Here is a 20,697-nt window from a genome sequence, read left to right as displayed (position 1 = left end):
CAGGAACCCTTCCAGAAATTTCTTAAGCATATAAATACACACACATACAAATGAGATCACTCTTTTGGCACTTAGGGTTTTTTTCACATAATTATCTTGGAGATCATATTAGTCAGAATAGGCTAGAATATGCTGAGGTAATGAAAAGCATTCACAATCCCAGTGGTTTAAATGTTTATTTCCCACTCCTACTAACTCAGATAGTTAAGAGCACATGCTCATCATAGTCACTTCAACATTTGTGTCCAAATCGCAGGGGCAGGAAGAAGGGGATGTCACCTACCAGCACTTAAGGTGTTTACCCAGAAGGGACATATGTCACTTCTGCTCAGATAACATTGGCCACAAGCCATGTAGCCACACCTCTCTTCAAGGAGGATGGGAGAGGCACCTGGGTGGTGCAGTTGATCAGTTGGGTGGGCTCAACTCGTGATCTCAGGGTCATTAGATCAAGTACTGCATCAGGCTCCAAGCTCAGTACAGAATCTGCTTCACACTCTCTCCCTCAGCAACTCCCCCCCCCACCACACTCTCATGCACTCTCTCTAAAATAAATTTTTAAAAAATTTTTAAATAAAGAAGATGGGAAAGTACAACCCTACCCTGTGTGGGGAGGCAGAAGAGAGGCAGAGCTTTTGGGAACATCTTTACTGATTACCACAGAGATCTTCACACATCAGCACCCATGGACCTACCTCATTCTACCACAATAAAGATGTATTGCAAATTACTTATCCGATTTATATCACTGTACAGTACCAGCAATGAGACAATAAACATTCTTCTAGATTTATCTGTACCCACTTGTTTCAGTATATCTGCAGGCTGAACTCTTTGAAGTAGAATTGCTGAGTCAAAGTGTTTGTGCATTTTTAAACCGTGCTAACTATTGCCAAATTGCTAGGTACTGCTAAATCGTCTCCTTGAAGGAGTTGTCAATTTGCATATATACCAATACAGAATGAGAATTTCTATTTCCACCGTGTCCTCGTTCTATCAAACTTTTAAATCTTTGACCATTAGACAGGCTAATATGGTTGTTTTAATTTGCATTTTTTAAGTTAGAAATTACATTGAGCATCATATCACAAGCTTATTAGCCACTTATATTTTTCTGTAAATGGCACCTGCTCCTGCCCCTTGCCCATTTTTTGTTAGATTACTGGTCCTTTTCTCATTGATATGTACAAGCTCTTTGTATATTCAGGAAATTAGCATATAGTCTGTCACATGTATTTTTAAAAATTGAGGCGAGGTGTCTGTATTTAGCTTTTGTCTTTAGTTATGGTATTTTGCTTCACATAGACATTTTTTATATTATCAGAACTACCAGTTTTTTGCTTTGTGATTTCTAGGTTAGGGACCTGTTTCAAAGGCCTTTTCCAGGGCTTCTCGGTGGCTTAGTTGGTTGAATGTCCAACTCTTGATTTCAGCTCAGGTCATGATCTCAGGGTCATGGGACTGAACCCCACACTGAGCTCTGCACTCAGTGGGGAGTCCACTGGAGATTCTCTCTTCCCCTCGCCCTCTGCCCCTCCCTCCCTCTGCTTGCTCTAAATACATACATACATACATATATACACAAAATCTTTTAAAAATAATAAAATAAAAGGCTATTTCCAATCAAAATATTTCTTTAATCACCAATATTTCTTCCTAAAACTTTTATATCCCTTTACTCCTGGAGGAGTTCCCTTTCTTCACAGGACAAGGCTGGTATCACTAAAATTATGTTTCTTCCAGAAAGGGGGTGAAGGGCACCTGGGTGGCTCAGTGGCTGAGCATCTGCCTTTGGCTCAGGTCATGATCCTAGGGTCCTGGGATCGAGTCCTGCATTGGGCTCCCTGCATGGAGCCTGCTTCTCCCTCTGCCTTTGTCTCTGCCTCTCTCTCTGTGTCTCTCATGAATAAATAAATAAAATCTTTTGGGAAAAAAAAAAAGGAGGTGATATTGAACCAAACTCTTACATTGTCTTGCATTTCAATGCCACCCCCAGCCCAGACACATGCATGTTGCACTTTAAAACTCTTTTCTTAAATTCACTCAATTCTTTCTCCAGGAAAATATCATTACTGGCCTGATTACAGATATTCCACTTGGAAAAAATTGGTCTAGGTCAGCAGGATCTGTTTCTGCCTCCTTTCCAAGTCTTGTTTCCTACACACAGACACCATAATTATAGGTAGACTGAGTTGCGCTGATGTAACAACCCAATGGATGCCACAAAACTGGCAAGATAAAAGGAAAAGATCAAGAAGATTGAAGATGGCTACTTTGTATTCCCCTTCTCCTAGGACCAGGAGCTTCAGAATACCACAAAATGAAAGCCTATGATATCTAAACCTAAGTAAAAGAAGCAAGAAGAGGTAGAAATGTATATTCACACATGTATGTAAAAATGACAGAGTTTTGGGGGTGCTCAGCTGGCCCAGTTGGTAGAGCACACAACTCTTGATCTTGGGGTTACAAGTTCAAGCTCCACATTGGGCATGGAACTTAAATTAAAAAAAACAAATATTTGGGACACCTGAGTGGCTCAGTGGTTGAGTGTCTGCCATCGGCTCAGGGCATGATCCAGGGGTCCTGGGTTCGAGTCCCACACTGGGCTCCCTGCATGGAGCCTGCTTCTCCCTCTGCCTGTGTCTCTGCCTCTCTCTTTGTGTGTCTCTCATGAATAAATAAATAAAACCTTTAAAAAAAATCTTTGTAGAGAGTCTCCTTTGTTATCCTGCCTGTTGCTCCCTTGCAGTGTATTCAATAAATTTCTATTTCCTTTAGAAAAAAATGAGTTTTCTGGTTTAAATGTTAACAATAGGTTGCTCATTGAATTAGGCAAGAAGAAATCTAGAATTCTTCAGTTTTGTTTTCATTCACATATCTCTTACGCACAGAATTCTAATATATACAATGAATCTTATTTGGATGTTTATTTAATTTCCATATTTAGGCAATCTAAGCCCTAGTGCATCCCTATCAAAATCCTTGTATACATGCACAAGGATATACATGGGAAAATGGTCATGGTAGCATTCTTTATGAGTACTCCAAACTGGAAACACTGAACTGTCTCTCACCAGCAGGAAGAATAAGACCATTACATAATGTTCAACCATGGAATGCTATATAGCAGTAAGAATGGATGAGCTAAAGCTACATGCCACAATATAGAGTAGTTAGCACCCCCTCCAAATACATGAAGTATAATTGATTTCTGTAAAGTTCAAGCAAAGGCAAAGCTAAACCATAGTGGGGTGCCTGGCTGACTCAGTTGGTAGAGCATACAACTCTTTTTTTTTTTTTCATTTATTTATGATAGAGAGAGAGAGAGAGGCAGAGACATAGGCAGAGGAAGAAGCAGGCTCCATGCACTGGGAGCCCGACATGGGATTCGATCCCAGGTCTCCAGGATTGCGCCCTGGGCCAAAGGGAGGCGCCAAACCGCTGCGCCACCCAGGGATCCCACAACTCTTGATCTTGAGTTTGTGAGTTCGAGCCCCATGTCGGGCATAGGGATTATTTAAAAATAAAGAAGTAAAACCATATTGATTTATCTCTTTTCTTGAAAGATTTTATTTATTTATTCATTTATTTGAGAGAAAGAGAGTGCAAGAGTAGGGGGGAGGAACAGAGAGGGAAGCGAGAGGGTGGGGAAAGAATCCCAAGCTGACTCCACATATAGCCCAGAACCCGTGGCAGGGCTCAAGCTCATGACCCTGAGATCATGACCTGAGCTGCAACCAAGAATTGGACGCTTAACTGACTGAGCCACCCAGGTGCCACTTATCTCTTTTTTTTTATTGAAGTGTAGCTGATAACAATGTTAGATTAGTTTCAGGTATACAACATTATGACTCAACAATTCGGTACATTACACAATGCTCTCCATGATAAGTCTAGTTACCATCTGTCACCATACAACATTATTACATTATTAGACTACATTCTCTATCCTGTACTTTTCATCCCCGTGACTTATTTATCTTACAACTGGAAGCTTGTACCTCCTAATCCCTTCATTTATTTTGCCCATTCCCCCCACTTCTCCTCTCTGGCAACCACCAGTTAGTCCTCTGTATTTATGAGTCTGTCTCTGGTGTTTCTTTTTTCTAAAGATTTTATTTATTTATTCATGAGAGACACACACACACAGAGAGAGGCAGAAACACAGGCAGAGAGAGAAGCAAGCTCCATGCACGGAGCCGGATGTGGAACTCGAACCCAGGACTCTGGGATCACGCCCTGAGCCGGAGGCAGACGCTCAACCACGGAGCCACCCAGGCACCCTGTCTCTGGTTTTTTTGTTTGTTTGCTAAACTATATTGCTTTAGAATGCAGACACAAACGGTCAAAATGTAAGGAAAAACAGGAATAGTCAAAATGTAAGGAAAAGCAAGGAAATGACTACTATAAATGTCAGAAGAGGGATTGTTTCTTGAGGACAGATGAAAACTATGATTGGAAGGGATACCTAGGGACTTCAAGAGTGGAAATGATGTCCTATTTTTTTATCTGGGTGTTGCTGATGTGGGTGTTCACATTGCAAATATTTGTTAAATCACACATGTAAGTTTTAGGCACTTTTTGTTTTTTACTTTACAATGAAAAACTTAAAAAAAATGAGAACAGGGGCAGCCTGGGTGGCTCAGCGGTTTAGTACCACCTTCAGCCCAAGTCCCATGTCAGGCTCCCTGCATGGAGCCTGCTTCTCCCTCTGCCTGTGTCTCTGCCTCTCTCTCTCTGTCTCTGTCTTTCATGAATAAATAAATAAAATCTTTAAAAAAATAAAAAGACAAAAAATAAAAAATAAGAACAGGTCAGATAAAGTTGAATTATAGTAAAAATTCACAACAGATTAGACTAGGTTGTAGATGTCTTCTTACATTTGAGCAATTCAGCTCATGTTGCCAGGTAAAGTAGAGGACAATGGCCCGATAAATTTAAATTTCAGATAACCAAAACATACTTCTTTAGTATATTTCAACTATACTTCATGAAACAAGCTTATCCTAAAAACTTATTTGTTGTTTATTTGAAATTCAAATCTAACTTTGCTTTTGTATTTTTACTTGCTAAATCTGGCAACCCTAAACTGTCCAGGACAAGAGTACAAAGGGAAGTCCCTATACCATATGTATAAAGACTAAGTTATACATGGAACTAGCAAACTGTCGAATAAAGTATGTTCTATTCTCCTATCTTGACTAATACACTCACACACGACAAAATTGGAAGTATATATGTAAAGCTATGGTTTTTTATTTTTTTATATTTTAAGTGAGTTAGTCTTTTTTAATTTAAATTAAACTATGATCTTTCTTTTTTTAAAGATTTTATTTATTTATTCATGAGAGACACAGCAAGAGAGAGGGAGAGACACACAGGCAGAGACAGAAGCAGGCTCTACGCAGGGAGCCTGATGTGGGACTCGATCCCAGGACTCCAGGATCATGCCCTAGGCCGAAGGCAGGCGCTCAACCACTGAGCCACCCAGGCGTCCCTAAGCTATCATCTTTCATATGACTGAAAGTCAGTAAAATATCACAGACTACTGGGTCACGTGGCTGGCTTGGTCAGTGGAGCATGCAATTCTTGATCTCAGGGCTCTGAGTTCAAGTCCCATGTTGGGTGTAGAGATTACTTAAAATTAAAATCTTAAGAGTACCTGAGTAGCTCGGTTGGTTAAGCATACAACTCTTGGTTTCAGCTCAAGTCATGATCCCAGGCTCATGGGATCAAGCCCTGCATCGAGCTCTGTGCTCAGTAGGGAATCTACTTACAATTCTCTTTCTCCCTCTCCCTCTGTCTTTCCCTCCTGCATGCTCTCTCTCTCTTTCATTCATAAATAAATAAATAAATAATAAATAAATAAATAAATCTAAAAAACTGAAAAAATAAAAATAAATTTTAAAAATCTTTAAAGGGCAGCACCTGGGTGGCTCAGTTGGTTAAGTGTCTGCCTTCCACTCATGTCATGGTCCTGGGGTCCTGGGATCAAGCTCCATGTTAGGCTCCCTGTTCAGTGAGGAGTTTGCTTCTCCCTCTGCCTCTGCCCCTCCCCCTAGCTCGTGCTCTCTCTTGCTCTTTCTCTCTCAAATAAGTAAAATCTTTTTTTAAGAGATTTTATTTATTTATCCATGATAGAGAGAGAGAGGCAGAGACACAGGCAGAGGGAGAAGCAGGCTCCATGCCAGGAGCCCCACATGGGACTCAATCCTGGGACTCCAGGATCACGCCCTGGGCCAAAGGCAGACGCTAACCTGCTGAGCCACCCAGGGTTCCCCTAAATAAAATATTTTTTAAAAAATCTTTTAAAAATATATCAAAGACTACTGAAATCAGTTATGTTTGTGGGTACCTGTGTATCCTTTGAGTTTGGATGAGTAATAAGAAAGATGTATGTAGGGATCCCTGGGTGGCGCAGCAATTTAGCCTGCCTTTGGCCCAGGGCGCGATCCTGGAGACCCGAGATCAAATCCCACGTCGGACTCCCGGTGCATGGAGCCTGCTTCTCCCTCTGCCTATGTCTCTGCCTCTCTCTCTCTCTCTCTGTGTAATTATCATAAATAAATAAAAATTTAAAAAACTTTAAGAAAGATGTATATAATTTATATAATAGCATTGCCTTTATTTTATAAAATCACAAATTATGCTGCTATAATCAAAAAAAGTTTACATGATTTATGTTCTCTTAACAGCAATTATCTAAAGGATTTTAATAGAAGATGTGTGTTAGGAAAAACTGTCTTCTTATATGTATCTCTTTTATTCTCACAAGACTACCACACTCACAACACTTGTAACACCACATGCGTGGGGGTGTCCCTCGCCAACAATCCTCTGTGACACTGGCTGGGCGTCCTACAATTTAACTCAATTCTGACACTACTATGAGATCCCACAGTTAAGGATTCAGCCCCACAAGACTGCCCCCCACCCGTTTCAGATGCCTGTCACAAGTCCAGATTGTTGCCTGTTCTTGCCAGATCCACTATAAATCAGAGATTGCTATGACCCCCTCTTTGGGTTCAATTAATTTGTTAGAGGAGCTCACAGAACTCAGGAAAAGTTTACTTACTGTCTACCATTTTATTATAAGAGTCTAACAAAGGATACAGATGAATGTCCAAATGAAGAGGTGCATAGGGGTGCCTGGGTGGCTCAGCTGGTTGGGCATCTGACTCTTGATTTTGGCTCAGGCCATGCACGATCTCAGGGTCATTGGATCGAGAGCCCCACATTGGGCTCTGCACTTAGTGTGGAGTCTGCTTGTCCCTCTCCCTCTGCTCCTCCCCCTCCTCTCTCGCTCTCTCTCAAATAAATAAAATCTTAAAAAAAAAAAAAAGAGGGGCGCCTGGGTAGCTCAGCGGTTTAGAGTCTGCCTTCAGCTCAGGTCGTGATCCTGAGTCCTGCGATTGAGTCGAAGATTAGGCTCCTCATGGGGAGCCTACTTCTCCCTCTGCCTATGTCTCTGCCTCTCTGTGTGTCTCTCATGAATAAATTTAAATCTTAAAAAAAAAAGTGCATAGGGCAAAGTGTGGGAAAGGGGGTGGAGCTTCCATGCCCTCTCATCATGTAGCACTCCCTGGCATTTCCATGTGTTCACCAACCCGGAAACAGAGAAGCTTTCTGAATTCTGTACTTTTGAGTTTTTATGAAGACTTCCTCACCGAGGCATGATTGATCATTAACTTCATTTCTAGCTCCTCTTCTCCCTCTGGAGAATGGAGAGTAAAGCTAAAAATTCTACCTTCTAATCATGATTTGGTCTTTCCAGTGACCAGCCCCCATCCAGGAGCCACCAGCAGCAGTTTCATTAAAATGGAAGATATTGTAGGGGCACCTGGGTGGTTCAGTCAGTTGAGCATCCTACTCTTGGTTTCAGCTCAGGTCACAATCTCATGGGTTGTGGGATTGAGCCTCCTATCACACCTGGCTCCTCACTCTGTGGGGAGTCTGCCTGAAAGATTCTCTCCCTCTGCCCTTCCCCCTGCTCATATGCACTCGCTCGCTCTCTAAAAATAAATAAATTTTTAAAAGATATTTTTATTTGAGAGAAAGAGCCAGAGAGATCACAGAAGAAGAGAGAGAAGCAAACTTGATACTGAGCAGAGAGCCCAGTGTGGGGCTTGACCCCAGGACCCTGGGATCATGAACCAAGCTGATGGCAGATGCCCAACCAACTTAGCCCCCCAGGAGCCTCTAAATAAATCTTTTAAAAAAAAGAAAAAGACATTGCTATCACCTAGAAAATTACAAAGGATTTAGGAACTCTGTATCACAAACCTGGGTCTAAGGCCAAATATTAAAACAAAATATGCAAAAAAGATAAAATAAAAATAAAATAAAATAAAAGATGCTCCTAGTGCTCTTACCACTTGGGAATTTACAAGGGGTTTTAGGAGCTCTCTACCAGAAACCAAGGACAGAAACCAACGTATATTTATATATTTTCTATTATCTCACAAGAGGTAATTGCATTAAAATTGTACACATTTAAATGTTTGATATATAAAATTATATCAGATTTTAAAATTAAAAGAGGTAGTAAAAACCAAAATATTTAAACATCTTCATATGTTTTTAAAATATTTTTCTTCTAAAATATTTAAAATGTCAAGGTGCTGGGGTGGCTTGGTTGGTTAAGCATCAGACTCTTGATTTTGACTCAGGTCATGATCTCTGGGTCGTGAGACTAGGCCCTGCATTGGACTCCAGTCAGCAGGAAGTCTGCTTGAGATTCTCCTTCTCCCTCTGCACCTCCCCCACCTCTCTAAAATAAATAAACAAATCTTTAAAATATTTAAAATGTTATATTAAAATTAAATGACAGCGGTTGCCAAAGGCTGGAGAAGGGAGGAATAAGGAATTAGTGGTCAATGGGTACAAACTTACAGTTCTGCAAGACGAAGAGTTTAGGAGAGGAATGGTAGTGATGGTTGAACAGTATAAATGTACTTAATACTGCTGAATTATACACTTAAAAATGGTTAAGATGAGGGGCACCTGGGTAGCTCAGTCAGTTAAGCATGATATAAGCCTTTGGCTTGGATCATGATCCCAGGGTTATGGGATCAAGCCCCACATCGGGCTCCCTGCTCAGCGGGGAGTCTGCTCCTCCCTCTCCCTCTGCCTGCTGCTCCACCTATTTGTGCTCTCTGTCAAACAAACAAAAAAATAAAATCTTAGGGAAAAAATGATTAAGATGATAAATTTTGTTATATGTATTTTAACACAATCAAAACATTTTTAGCTAAATGGCAAATATAATCAACATATATCAAATTTTTATCTAAGAAAAAAATTTTATCTAAGTTCTTTAAATAAAGATAACATATTAAATTTAAGTTTTTGGAAGAAGACCTTTGGCATTGCCCTGGTGGAACAGAGTCCGGGCCTCTGATTGGATATATGTGTAATGCACTGACTTACCGTGACCTAGGAAAGACCGCCAAGGATGTCTTCAATGAAGGATATGGATTTAGAGTAGTCAAAAGAGATCTGAGAACCAAGTCTTGTAGTAGAGTGGAACTTTCTACTTCTAGTCATGCTTACACTGATACAGGGAAAGCATCAGGCAACCTAGAGACCAAATATAAGGTCTGTAACTACAGACTTACCTTCACCCAGAAATGGAACACAGATAATACTCCTGCAACAAAAATATCTTTGGAGAATAAGTTGGCTGAAGAGTTGAAACAAACTCTTGATACTATATTTGTACCAAACACAGGAAAGAAGAGTGGAAAATTGAAGGCCTCCTATAAACGAGATTGTTTCAGTCTTGGCAGTAACGTTGGTAGAGATTTTTCTGGATCATCCATCTATGGCTGGGCTGTGTTAGCCTTTGAAGGCTGGCTTGCTGGCTATCAGATGAGTTTTGACACAGCCAAATCCAAACTGTCACAGAACAATTTCGCCCTGGGTTACAAGGCTGCAGACTTCCAGCTGCACACTCATGTGAATGATGACACTGAATTTGGAGTCTGTCTATTAGAAGGTTAACGAGAAGATTGAAACATCAATAAACCTTGCTTAGAGGCCCAGCAGTAATAATACCCATTTTGGCATCGCTGCTAAATACATGCTGGATTGTAGAACTTCTCTGTCTGCTGAAGTAAATAATGCCAGTCTGATCAGACTGGGTTATACTCCGACTCTTCGGCCTGGAGTCAAACTGACCCTATCAGCCTTAATCAACAGAAAGAACTTCAGTGCAGGAGGTCACAAGGTTGGGTTGGGATTTGAACTAGAAAGTTTTTTTTTTTAAGATTATTTATTCATTAGAGATAGGCAGAGACACAGGCAGAGGGAGAAGCAGGCTTCCCTCAGGGAGCCTAATGCAGGACTCCATCCCAGGACCCCAGGATCACCACCTGAACCGAAGGCAGACACTCAACCACTGAGTCACCCAGGTGCCCCTGAACTAGAAGCTTAATGTGGTTTTGAGTAAAGCATCCAATTTGTTCCTGGAGGTGAAGAGAACCCACTGTTTTAGCCTTAAAACTCTTCTGTGAAATTTAAAAGTATGCACTTTTTATTCTTCCAAAGAACTGTAATCCTCCCCACACTGAAGTCTAGAGATCACAAGTCCATCCTACAGGAGATACTTGAAGGCATGCCTGGAAGTTGTCATGTTTGTGCCACATTTTAGGTGAGTTCCGAAATATGATTTTAAATGTGTTCCTCAGCCACGATACAGTGTCACGTTACAAAGGAAATGACCCAGCCTTCCAGCTTATACATCACATCCTGCATGTCCCACACCACTTTTTCTTTTTTTCTTTTTTCTTTTTTATTATTTTTATTTTTTTAATAATAATTTTTTTATTGGTGTTCAATTTGCCAACATACAGAATAACACCCAGTGCTCATCCCATCAAGTGCCCACCTCAGTGCCCGCCACCCAGTCACCCCCACCCCCCGCCCTCCTCCCCTTCCACCACCCCTAGTTCGTTTCCCAGAGTTAGGAGTCTTCCATGTTCTGTCTCCCTTTCTGATATTTCCCACTTATTTTTTCTCCTTTCCCCTTTATTCCCTTTCAGTATTTTTTATATTCCCCAAATGAATGAGACCATATAATGTTTGTCTTTCTCCGATTGACTTACTTCACTCAGCATAATACCCTCCAGTTCCATCCATGTCGAAGCAAATGGTGGGTATTCGTCGTGTCTAATGGCTGAGGAATATTCCATTGTATACATAAACCACATCTTCTTTATCCATTCATCTTTCGGTGGACACCGAGGCTCCTTCCACAGTTTGGCTATTGTGGACATTGCTGCTATAAACATCGGGGTGCAGGTGTCCCGGCGTTTCATTGCATCTGTATCTTTGGGGTAAATCCCCAACAAGGCAATTGCTGGGTTGTAGGGCAGATCTATTTTTAGCCACTTTTTCATGACATTTTAATATATTGGTCTCGGGCAGCCTGGGTGGCTCAGCGATTTAGCGCTGCCTTCAGCCCAGGGCCTGATCCTGAAGACCCAGGGTCGAGTCCCACATGCATGGAGCCTGCTTCTCCCTCTGCCTATGTCTCTGCCTCTCTCTCTCTCTCTCTCTCTCTGTGTGTGTGTGTCTCTCATGAATAAAAAATAAAATCTTTTTTAAAAAAGTAATAATAATATATTGGTCTCTGTGCTGAAGTGAAATTTTTGGTCTTGCATCAGAGTAAAATAAAATAAACCCATCACATTTGGGAAAACATGTAAGTTTTTGAAAATTTAATTCTTAAGAAATATCTTATAACAGTAAATAAAATTTAAAAATGGCATCACATTGCACACATTAGGTCCAAACCCACATACATAGCAAATTAAGAATAATAAAGAGGTACCTGAGTGGCTCAGTCAGTGAAGCATCTGCCTTCGGCTCAGGTCATGGTCTCAGGGTCCTGGGATCAAGCCCCACATCGGGCTCCCTGCTCAGTGAGGAGCCTGCTTCTCCCTCTGCTTCTCCCTCTGCTTCTCCCTCTGCTTCTCCCTCAACTCGTGCACACGCACTCTCTCTCAAATAAATAAATAAATAAAATCTTTTTTAAAAGAGTAATACAAATTGTTTTTTATATTGTTAGTTTTTTTAATATTTTTAAATATTTTTTTATTTTAAATATTTTATTTATTTATTCACGAGAGACAGAGAGAGAGGCAGAGACACAGGCAGAGGGAGAAGCAGGCTCCATGCAGGGAGCCTGACGTGGGACTCGATCCCAGAACTCCAGGATCACGCCCTGGGCTGAAAGCGGCACTAAACCGCTGAGCCACCCGGGCTGCCCTGTTTATATGTTTTTAAATATGATTCAATACTGCCAATGATCCTCAGCTGCCATGCTGTGAAAACCCCTTTCATTCATGAGAACCTCCAGAACCATGAACAGTTCTGAGAGGAAAGAGTTGGTAAGTCTGATGATACTGCCACTTCTCAAGCACTTCAGTCCCTCAAAGCCTCTACCTCACACTCCAAAACCCTGACTACCTCTGGCATCTGCAGCACAACTTCTAGATCTCCACAGCATGTAGCCTTGGTCGCCTTTTATTTGAAGGACACAGGTCTATGCCCATGGAGCAGTGTTTCCTGGGGCCTAGACCCTGTCAGTCACAGGAGTGGACATTCAAGATCTTGGGCTGGGCAGTGCCAATGCTGACTAGCTGATTCTAAGCCCAGAGGTGCCCATGTGTTTGTTGATAAATGTGTCTTTGTGACCTGTGGTGCTTTCTGAAATGCACGGTCTGGAGCAGGGACCCCTCTTGCCCAGATCTAAGGGTGGTACTGGCTATGAGAACCTGATCATATGAAAACAAATTCAAGGGATGCTTGGGTGGCTCAGCAGTTGAGCATCTGCCTTCAGCTCAGGGTGTGATCCTGGGGTTTGGGATGGAGTCCCGCATCAGGCTCCCTGCAAGGAGCCTGCTTCTCCCTCTACCTATGTCTCTGCCTCTCTCTGTGTGTTTCTCATGAATAAATAAATAAAATCTGAAGGAAAGAAAGGGAGGAAGAAAGAAAGAAAAGAAAGCAAATTCAAGAAGCAAGGAATCATCCAGAACTTGGGCAAGAGGAAGTTTGACAAATCTCCCTCCAGTTTTACAAACACAAGGAAACAACAGTGCTGAAGAGCTAAAGCTAAATGTCAATCAGGAAACAGCCAGTGCTGGTTGGGCCAACCGCAACCAAAGCCTCAGGTAAGTAGCAAGTCTCCCTCACTGAAGACTTGTTTCCTTTGTTCCACCAGGTAGAGACAGAAAGGGCTGTTCTATCAACAGTCCCTAACCCCAGCCTGACTAGGGGGTGCATTTTCCACCCTCCAACAGAAGTGACCTTCTCTCTTCAATTTGGGACCAATTTATAAAATATTCTAATTTTGAATGCTGAGGCTAGGGGCTTGCAGCTGGCCAGGAAGGGGTGTGGAGCCTAGACTGAACTTTGTTCTTCCAGCTAGCTAAGTAATCTCCACCTTAACCTTCCCTCTTCAGCAGCAGCAAGTTCTCCTGCCTTCCTCAGGGTGTGCCTCTTCACACCCTTACCACCGTCCCCATGCTGAGGAGGATTAAAGAATCCTCTCTGCAATTTCCTTGAGCAAGAAGCTAAAATCCTTGATAAGTACAAAATCTGCAGAGGACTTCTCACCTAGGGAGGTGGCTGTTGGTCTTCTACCCTGTGCTTCCATGAAAGAGGCTGACTTCAATTATTATGCATTCTCATCGAAGCTTTTTTTTTTTTTCATCGAAGCTTTTTAAATGTATTTTTTTAAGTTTATTTTTTTAGTAATCTCCACACCCAAGGTGGGACTCAAACTTACAACCTCAAGATCAAGAGTTGTATCCTCTTTTTTTAAAATATTTTATCTATTTATTTGAGAAAGAAAGAGAAAACATAAGCTGGGAGAGGGGCAAAGGGAGAGGGAGCAGACTCCTCACTGAGCAGAGAGCCTGACAGGGGGCTAGATCCCAGGACCCCGAAACCATTACCTGAGTCAAGGCAGACACTTAACTGACTAAGCCACCCAGGTGCCCCAAGAGTTGTATGCTCTTTTGAATGAGCCAGCCAGGCACCCCTTAAATGTATTTTTGAACATAAGGGATTCATATTTTATAAAAACCCACCCAAGAGGAGGTGGGTGTGGGAATGGGGTGACTGGGTGATGGGCACTGAGGGGGGGCACATGACGGGATGAGCATTGGGTGTTATGCTATATGTTGGCAAATAGAACTCCAATAAAAAAATATACAAAAAAATTAAAAAATAAAAACCCACCCAAAAATACTCTATTTTAGTGGTTCAATATTTGTAAATCAATGTGATACATCACATCAGGGGCACCTGGCTGGCTCAGTCAGGAGGACCATGCAACTCTTGATCTCAGAGTTGTGAGTTCAAGTCGCATTTTGGCTAAAGAGGTTACTTAAAATAACATCTTTTTGTAAAAGATTTTATTTTTAGAGAGAGAGAGCACAAGCAAGGAAGGCAGAAGCAGAGAGAGAGGGAGAGAATCTCTAGCAAATTCCCTGCTGAGGGATGCCTGGGTGGCTCAGCAGTTGAGTGTCTGCCTTCGGCTCAAGGCATGATCCTGGATTCCCAGGATCAAGTCCCACATCAGGGTCCCTGCATGGAGCCTGCTTCTCCCTCTGCCTGTGTCTCTGCCTCTCTCTGTCTCTCTCTATCTCTCTTGAATAAATAAATAAATAAAATATTTTTTAAAAACTCCCTGCTGAGTGTGGAGCCTGATACAGGGCTCAATCCCACGACCCTGAGATCATGACCTGAGCCAAAATCAAGAGTCAGATGCTCAACCAACTGAGCCACCCAGGTACCCCTACTTAAAATAATATCTTAAGAAGAAATGTGATACATCATATCAATAAAAGAAAGAATAAGAACCATATGATCATTTAAATAGATACAGAAAAAGCAGTTGGCAAAGTGTAACATGCATTCATGATAAAAACTCTCAATGAAGTATGTTTAGAAGGAACATATCTCGGGACACCTGGGTGTGGCTCAGCGGTTGAGCATCTGCCCTTGGCTCAGGGCATAATCCCAGAGTCCCAGGATCGAGTCCCACATCAGGCTCCCTACAGGGAGCCTGCTTCTCCCTCTGCCTCTCTCTCTCTCTCTCTCACCTGCTTCTCCCTCTGCCTCTCTCTCTCTCTCTCTGTCATGAATAAATAAAATCTTTAAAAAAAAGAAAAAAAGAAGGAACATACCTCAACATAATAAATAAAGACCATATATGAAAAAGCCACAGATAACATCATACTCAATGGTGAAAAACTGACAGCTCTTCTTCTAAGATCAGGAACAAGACAAGGATGTCTATCTCACTCCTTTTATTCAATATAGTACTGAAGTCCTAGCCACAGTAATCATATAAGAAAGAGAAATAAAAGGCATCCAATTGGTAAGGAAGACATAAAACTTTCACTATTTGCAGATGACATACTATATATAGAAAACCCTAAAGACTCCACTAAACAAACTACTAAAACTGATAAATTAGTTCAGTAAAGTCACAAGATACAAAATCAATATACAGAAATCTGTTGCATTTCTATACACTCATAATGAAGTAGCAGAAAGAGAAATGAAAAAAATCCCATTTATAAGTGCACCAAAAAGAGGGGTACCTGGCTGGTTCAGTCAGTGGAGCATACAACTCTTGATCTCAGGGTTATGACTTCAAGTCCTGTGTTGGGCATAGAGATTACTTAAAAATAGAATCTTTAAAAACAAAAGATAAGTAAGTACACCAAAAAGAATAAAATACCTAGGAATAAACTTAACCAAGGAGGTGAAAGACCTGCATTCTGAAAACCATAAAACACTGATGAAAGAAATTGAAAAGGATAGAAGTGCCTGGGTGGTTGAACATCTGCCTTCAGCTCAGGTCGTGATCCCAGGGTCCTGGGATTGAGTCCCACATCAGGCTCCCTGCAGGGAGCCTGCTTCTCCCTCTGCCTATGTCTCTGCCTCTCTCTGTGTGTGTCTCTCATGAATAAATAAATAAAATATTTTTAAAATAAATAAAAGAAATTGAAGAGGACACAAACAAATGGAAAGATACTCCATGTTCATGGACTGGGAGAACTAATATTGTTAAAATGTCCACACTACCCAAAGCAATCTGCAGATTTAATGCAATCCCTATCAAAATACCAACAGCATTTTTCATAGGACTAGAATAAATCATCCTAAAAATTTGATGGAATCAGAATAGCAAAAGTAGTTTTTTGAAAAGAAGAATAAAGTTAGAGGTATCACAATCCCAGATTTCAAGATATACTACAAAACTATAGTAATCAGAACAGTATGGTACCAGCACAAAAATAGACACATGGGATGCCTGGGTGGCTCAGTCAGTTAGGTGTTTGACTCTTGATTTTAATTCAGGTCATGATCAAGGGTCATAAGATCAAGCCCTGCATCGGGCACCATGCTCAGCTTGGAGTCTGTTTGGAATTCTCTCTCCCTCTCCCTCTACCCCTTCCCCAACTCACACTCAATCAATCAATCAATCAATCTGGGACGCCTGGATGGCTCAGCAGTTGAGCATCTGCCTTTGGCTCAGGGCATGATCCCAGAGTCCCAGGATCGAGTCCCACATCAGGCTTCCTGCATGGAACCTGCTTCTCTCTCTGTCTATGTCTCTGCCTCTCTGTGTGTCTCTCATGAATAAATAAATAAAATCTATTAAAAAATCAATCAATAAATAAAATCTCTAAAAAACAGAGATATAGATCAATGAAACAGAATGAGCCCAGAATATAGATATAAAGTCATGATTATATAGTTAATTAACCTATGACAAAACAAGCAAGAATATAGTATGGGAAAAAGTCTCTTCAACAAATGGTGTTGGGAAAACTGGACAGCTACATGCAGAAGAATGAAACTGGACCACTTTCTTACATCATACACAAAATAAACTCAAAATGGATTAAAGACCTAAATGTGAGACCTGAAATCATAAAATTCTTAGAAGAAAACACAGGCAGTAATCTCTTTGACATTAGCCATAGAAGTATTTTTCTAGATATGCCTCCATTGGCAAGGGAAACAAGAACAAAATTAAGCAATTAGGACTACATAAAAATAAGAAGCTTTCACACAGTGAAAAAAAACCATCAACAAACAAAAGACAATCCACTAAATGGCAGAATATATTTGTAAATGACATATCCAATAAGGGGTTAATATCCAAAATACATAAAGAACTTATATAACTCAACACCAAAAAGAAAATCCAATTTTAAAATGGCCAGAGGACATGAACAGATGTTTCTCCAAAGAAGGCATACAGATAGCCAACAGACACATGAAAGGATGCTCAACATCACTGATCATCAGGAAAATACAAATCAAAACCCCAATGAGATATCACCTCACACCTGTCAGAATGGTCAAAATCAACAACACAAGAAACAACAGGTGTTGGCAAAGATATGGAGAAAAAGGAACCCTTGTGCAATGTTGGTGGGAATGTAAGCTGGTTAAGCCACTATGAAAAATTGTATGGTATTTTCTTTTAAAAAAATTTAAAATAGAATTACCATACAATCCAATAATTCCACTACTGGTTATTTACCCAAAGAAAACAAAACACTAATTCAAAAGGATATATGCACTTTTATGTTTATTACACCATTATTTACAATAGCCAAGATATAAAAGCAACCTGAGTGTCTATCAATAGATGAATGGATAAGGAATATGTGGTATATATACACAATGGAGTATTGCTCAGCCATAAAAAAAAGAATGAAAAAAAAAGAATGAAATTTTGTCATTTGCAACAACATGGATGGAGCTAGAGGGTATGATGCTAAGTGAAATAAGTCAGAGAAAGACAAATACCATATGACCTCATTCATATGTGGAATTTAAGAAACAAAACCAAACAAACAAAAAAGACAAACCAAAAAACAAACTCTTAACTATAGAGAACAAATTGATGGTTACGAGAGGGGAAGAGGGTGTAGGATATGTAAAATAAGTGAAGGGGATTACAAGTACACCTACCATGGGGCACCAGGCTGTCAGTTAAGCATCCAACTCTTCATCTCAGCTCAGGTCTTGATCTCAGGGTCATGAGTTCAAGCCCCACATTGTGTTCCATCCTGGGCATGGAGCCTATTTAAAAATTTAAAAACCTGGGATGCCTGGGTGGCTCAGCAGTTGAGTGCCTGCCTTTGGCCCGGGTGTGATCCTTGAGTCCCACATCAGGCTCCCTGCATGGAGCCTGCTTCTCTCTCTGCCTATATCTCTGCCTCTCTCCGTGTCTCTCATGAATAAATAAATAAAATCTAAAAAAAAATTTAAAAACCAAAATTAAAAAAAAAAGGTTTAAAAAAGAGCACTCACCATGATAAGCACTGAGTAATTTACAGAATTGGTGGATCACTATATTGTACACCTGAGAGCAATATAACACTATGTTAATTATACTGGAAATTTTTAAAAAGATTTTATTTTGTGGAGAGCCCCTGGGTTGCTCAGTCAGTTAAGCATCTACCTTTGGCTCAGGTCATTATCCCATGGTCCTGGGATGAAGCCCCACATTGGGTTCCTTGCTTGGCAGGGAACCTGCTTCTCAGTCTCCCTCTGCCTACTGCTTCCCCTGCTTGTGCTCTTGTTTTCTGCCAAATGAATAAACAAAATCTTTTTTTTTAATTGAGCTCTTAAAAAAATATTTATTTTTGGGGTGCCTAGCTGGCTCAGTTCGGTAAGAGTCTGCCTTTAGTTCAGGTAATGATCCCAGCATCCTGGGATCTAGCCCCACACCAGGCTCCCTACTCAGTGGGGAGACTGCTTCTCCCTCTGCCTACTCTGCACTCTCAATCGCTCTCGCTCTCTCTCCCCTTCTTAAATAAAATCTTTTTAAAAATATAAATTATGTATTTTTAAAGATTTTATTTATTTATTTGAGAGAGCACAAGCAGGAGAGGCAGAAGCAGACTCCCCGCTGAGCAGGGAGACCAACTCGGGGCTCGTTCCCAGGACCCTAGGATCATGACCTGAGCCAAAGGCAGATACCCAACCTACTGAGCCACCCAGGTACCCTTAAGAGATTTTATTTTTAAGCAATCCCTACACCCAATGTGGGGCTTGAACCCACAACCCTGAGATCAAAAGTCTCACACTCCCCTGATTGAGCCAGGCAGGTGCCCAATACTGGAATTTTTTAAAATAATAAATAAATAAATAAATAAATAAATAAATAAATAAATAAATAATTATATCCATTTCATTGGAATAATTACTAATTATCCATTTATTTTTTAATTTTTTTAAAGATTTTATTTATTTATTCATGAGAGACACAGAGAGAGAGAGAGACAGAGACACAGGCAGAGAGAGAGGCAGGCTCCATGCAGGGAGCCCAACGTGGGACTCGATCCCAGGTCTCCAGGATCAGGCCCTGGGCTGAAGGCGGCGCTAAACTGCTGAGCCACTCAGGCTTCCCTAATTATCCATTTAAAATAAGGTTTGTCGCATAAGCTTGTGTACAGAATACTGATGACATTTCATAGGTAGGGAGACTCAGGTGCAGGACAAAATAAACCAATCCTGAAATCAATTCAGTTAAGTGTACCTCCTGTTCTGCCTCTCCTCATTCCCAACCCTCATCCATTTGGCTTCATCAACCCTACAGTTCATTGTGGCTTTTTTTTTTTTCATGAGGAAATTTTTTTTTTATTTTTTTTATTGGAGTTCAATTTGCCAACATATAGCATACACCCAATGCTCATCCCGCCAAGTGCCCCTCAGTGCCCATCACCCAGTCACCCCAACCCCCCGCTCACCTCCCCTTCCACTACCCCTTGTTCATTTCCCAGAGTTAAGTGTCTCTCATGTTTTGTCACCCTCACTGATATTTTCACTCATTTTCTCATGAGGAACTTTTTATGTTTTGTTTCACAGAATGAAAGATTTGCTGTTGGATCCTCAACTCCCAGAATGGTGCCTAGCACAGAGTAGGCACTTGATCAATAGCCACTGAATAAGTGAATCAAACATCTTAACATTTATTTGGGTTTATACAAGTCAGATTCCTGATCAAAAAGACTTATACCCTGCTCAACACCAGAAGTCTATCTTTCTCTTTCCTTTTAATTCTTCTCAGGTTATAAAAGTAATTTGGAAAATTTGAAAATTTAGAAATGTAGAGAATTTCTAGGGTCACTTGGGTGGTTCAGTAGGTTAAGCAGTTGACTCTTGATTTCGGCTCAGATCATGATCTCAGAGTCATGAAATCAAGCCCCACGTAGGGCTCTGTGCTCAGCATGGAGTCTCCTTGTCCTTCTCCTTCTGCCCCTCCCCTAACTCACACGTGTGCTCGCTCTCTCTCTCTCTCTCTCTCTAAAATAAATAAATAAATAAAATCTTAAAAACAGAAATGTAGAGAATTTGGAAACAACAGAATAGTATGAGAGAAGAATCCTGATATCTTACTATTCTAGGCTACCACAAACAGTCGAAGGTTTTTACAACTGTAATCAAGTAATCCATGTCCATGATGGAAAGATTAGAAATAGGCAAAAAGAAAAAAGAGAAAGAAAAATGGCATTCTCAAAGCAGAATGGCTCAAGACTTAAGCTTTAAAGACAGAAGTCTGCAATTAGCAAGGGCTGCTGGGATGTTACTCTGAGCTGCCTGACAGCTTGGAGTTCAAGAGCTACGAGGTCTGGCCCAGTCCCCAGATTTGCA

General features: G+C 40.9%; 1 protein-coding gene across 1 annotated transcript; it reads left to right on the top strand.

Annotated features, from left to right (window-relative positions):
• The first annotated feature begins 9,408 nt into the window (after positions 1-9,408).
• On the top strand, positions 9,409-13,569 carry LOC112673224 (voltage-dependent anion-selective channel protein 3-like). Its single transcript, XM_049107825.1, has 4 exons — positions 9,409-9,953; positions 10,105-10,253; positions 13,076-13,175; positions 13,467-13,569. The coding sequence occupies exons 1-4, from the start codon at positions 9,409-9,411 to the stop codon at positions 13,567-13,569; spliced, it is 897 nt and encodes a 298-aa protein (XP_048963782.1).
• The last annotated feature ends 7,128 nt before the right edge of the window (positions 13,570-20,697 follow it).

The sequence above is a fragment of the Canis lupus genome, chromosome X, assembly GCF_003254725.2.
Source record: "Canis lupus dingo isolate Sandy chromosome X, ASM325472v2, whole genome shotgun sequence".
Lineage (NCBI taxonomy): Eukaryota > Metazoa > Chordata > Mammalia > Carnivora > Canidae > Canis > Canis lupus.
This window is presented reverse-complemented; position numbering and strand designations above follow the sequence as displayed.

What these genes read in the sequence shown, in the direction of transcription:
- LOC112673224 (XM_049107825.1), top strand. Translation starts at nt 9,409, where the DNA reads ATGTGTAATGCACTGACTTACCGTGACCTAGGAAAGACCGCCAAGGAT. An exon ending in GCAGACTTCCAGCTGCACAC is followed by an intron (nt 9,954 to 10,104) that starts TCATGTGAATGA and finishes TAGAACTTCTCT; the next exon opens with GTCTGCTGAAGTAAATAATG. An exon ending in AACCGCAACCAAAGCCTCAG is followed by an intron (nt 13,176 to 13,466) that starts GTAAGTAGCAAG and finishes TTCCCTCTTCAG; the next exon opens with CAGCAGCAAGTTCTCCTGCC.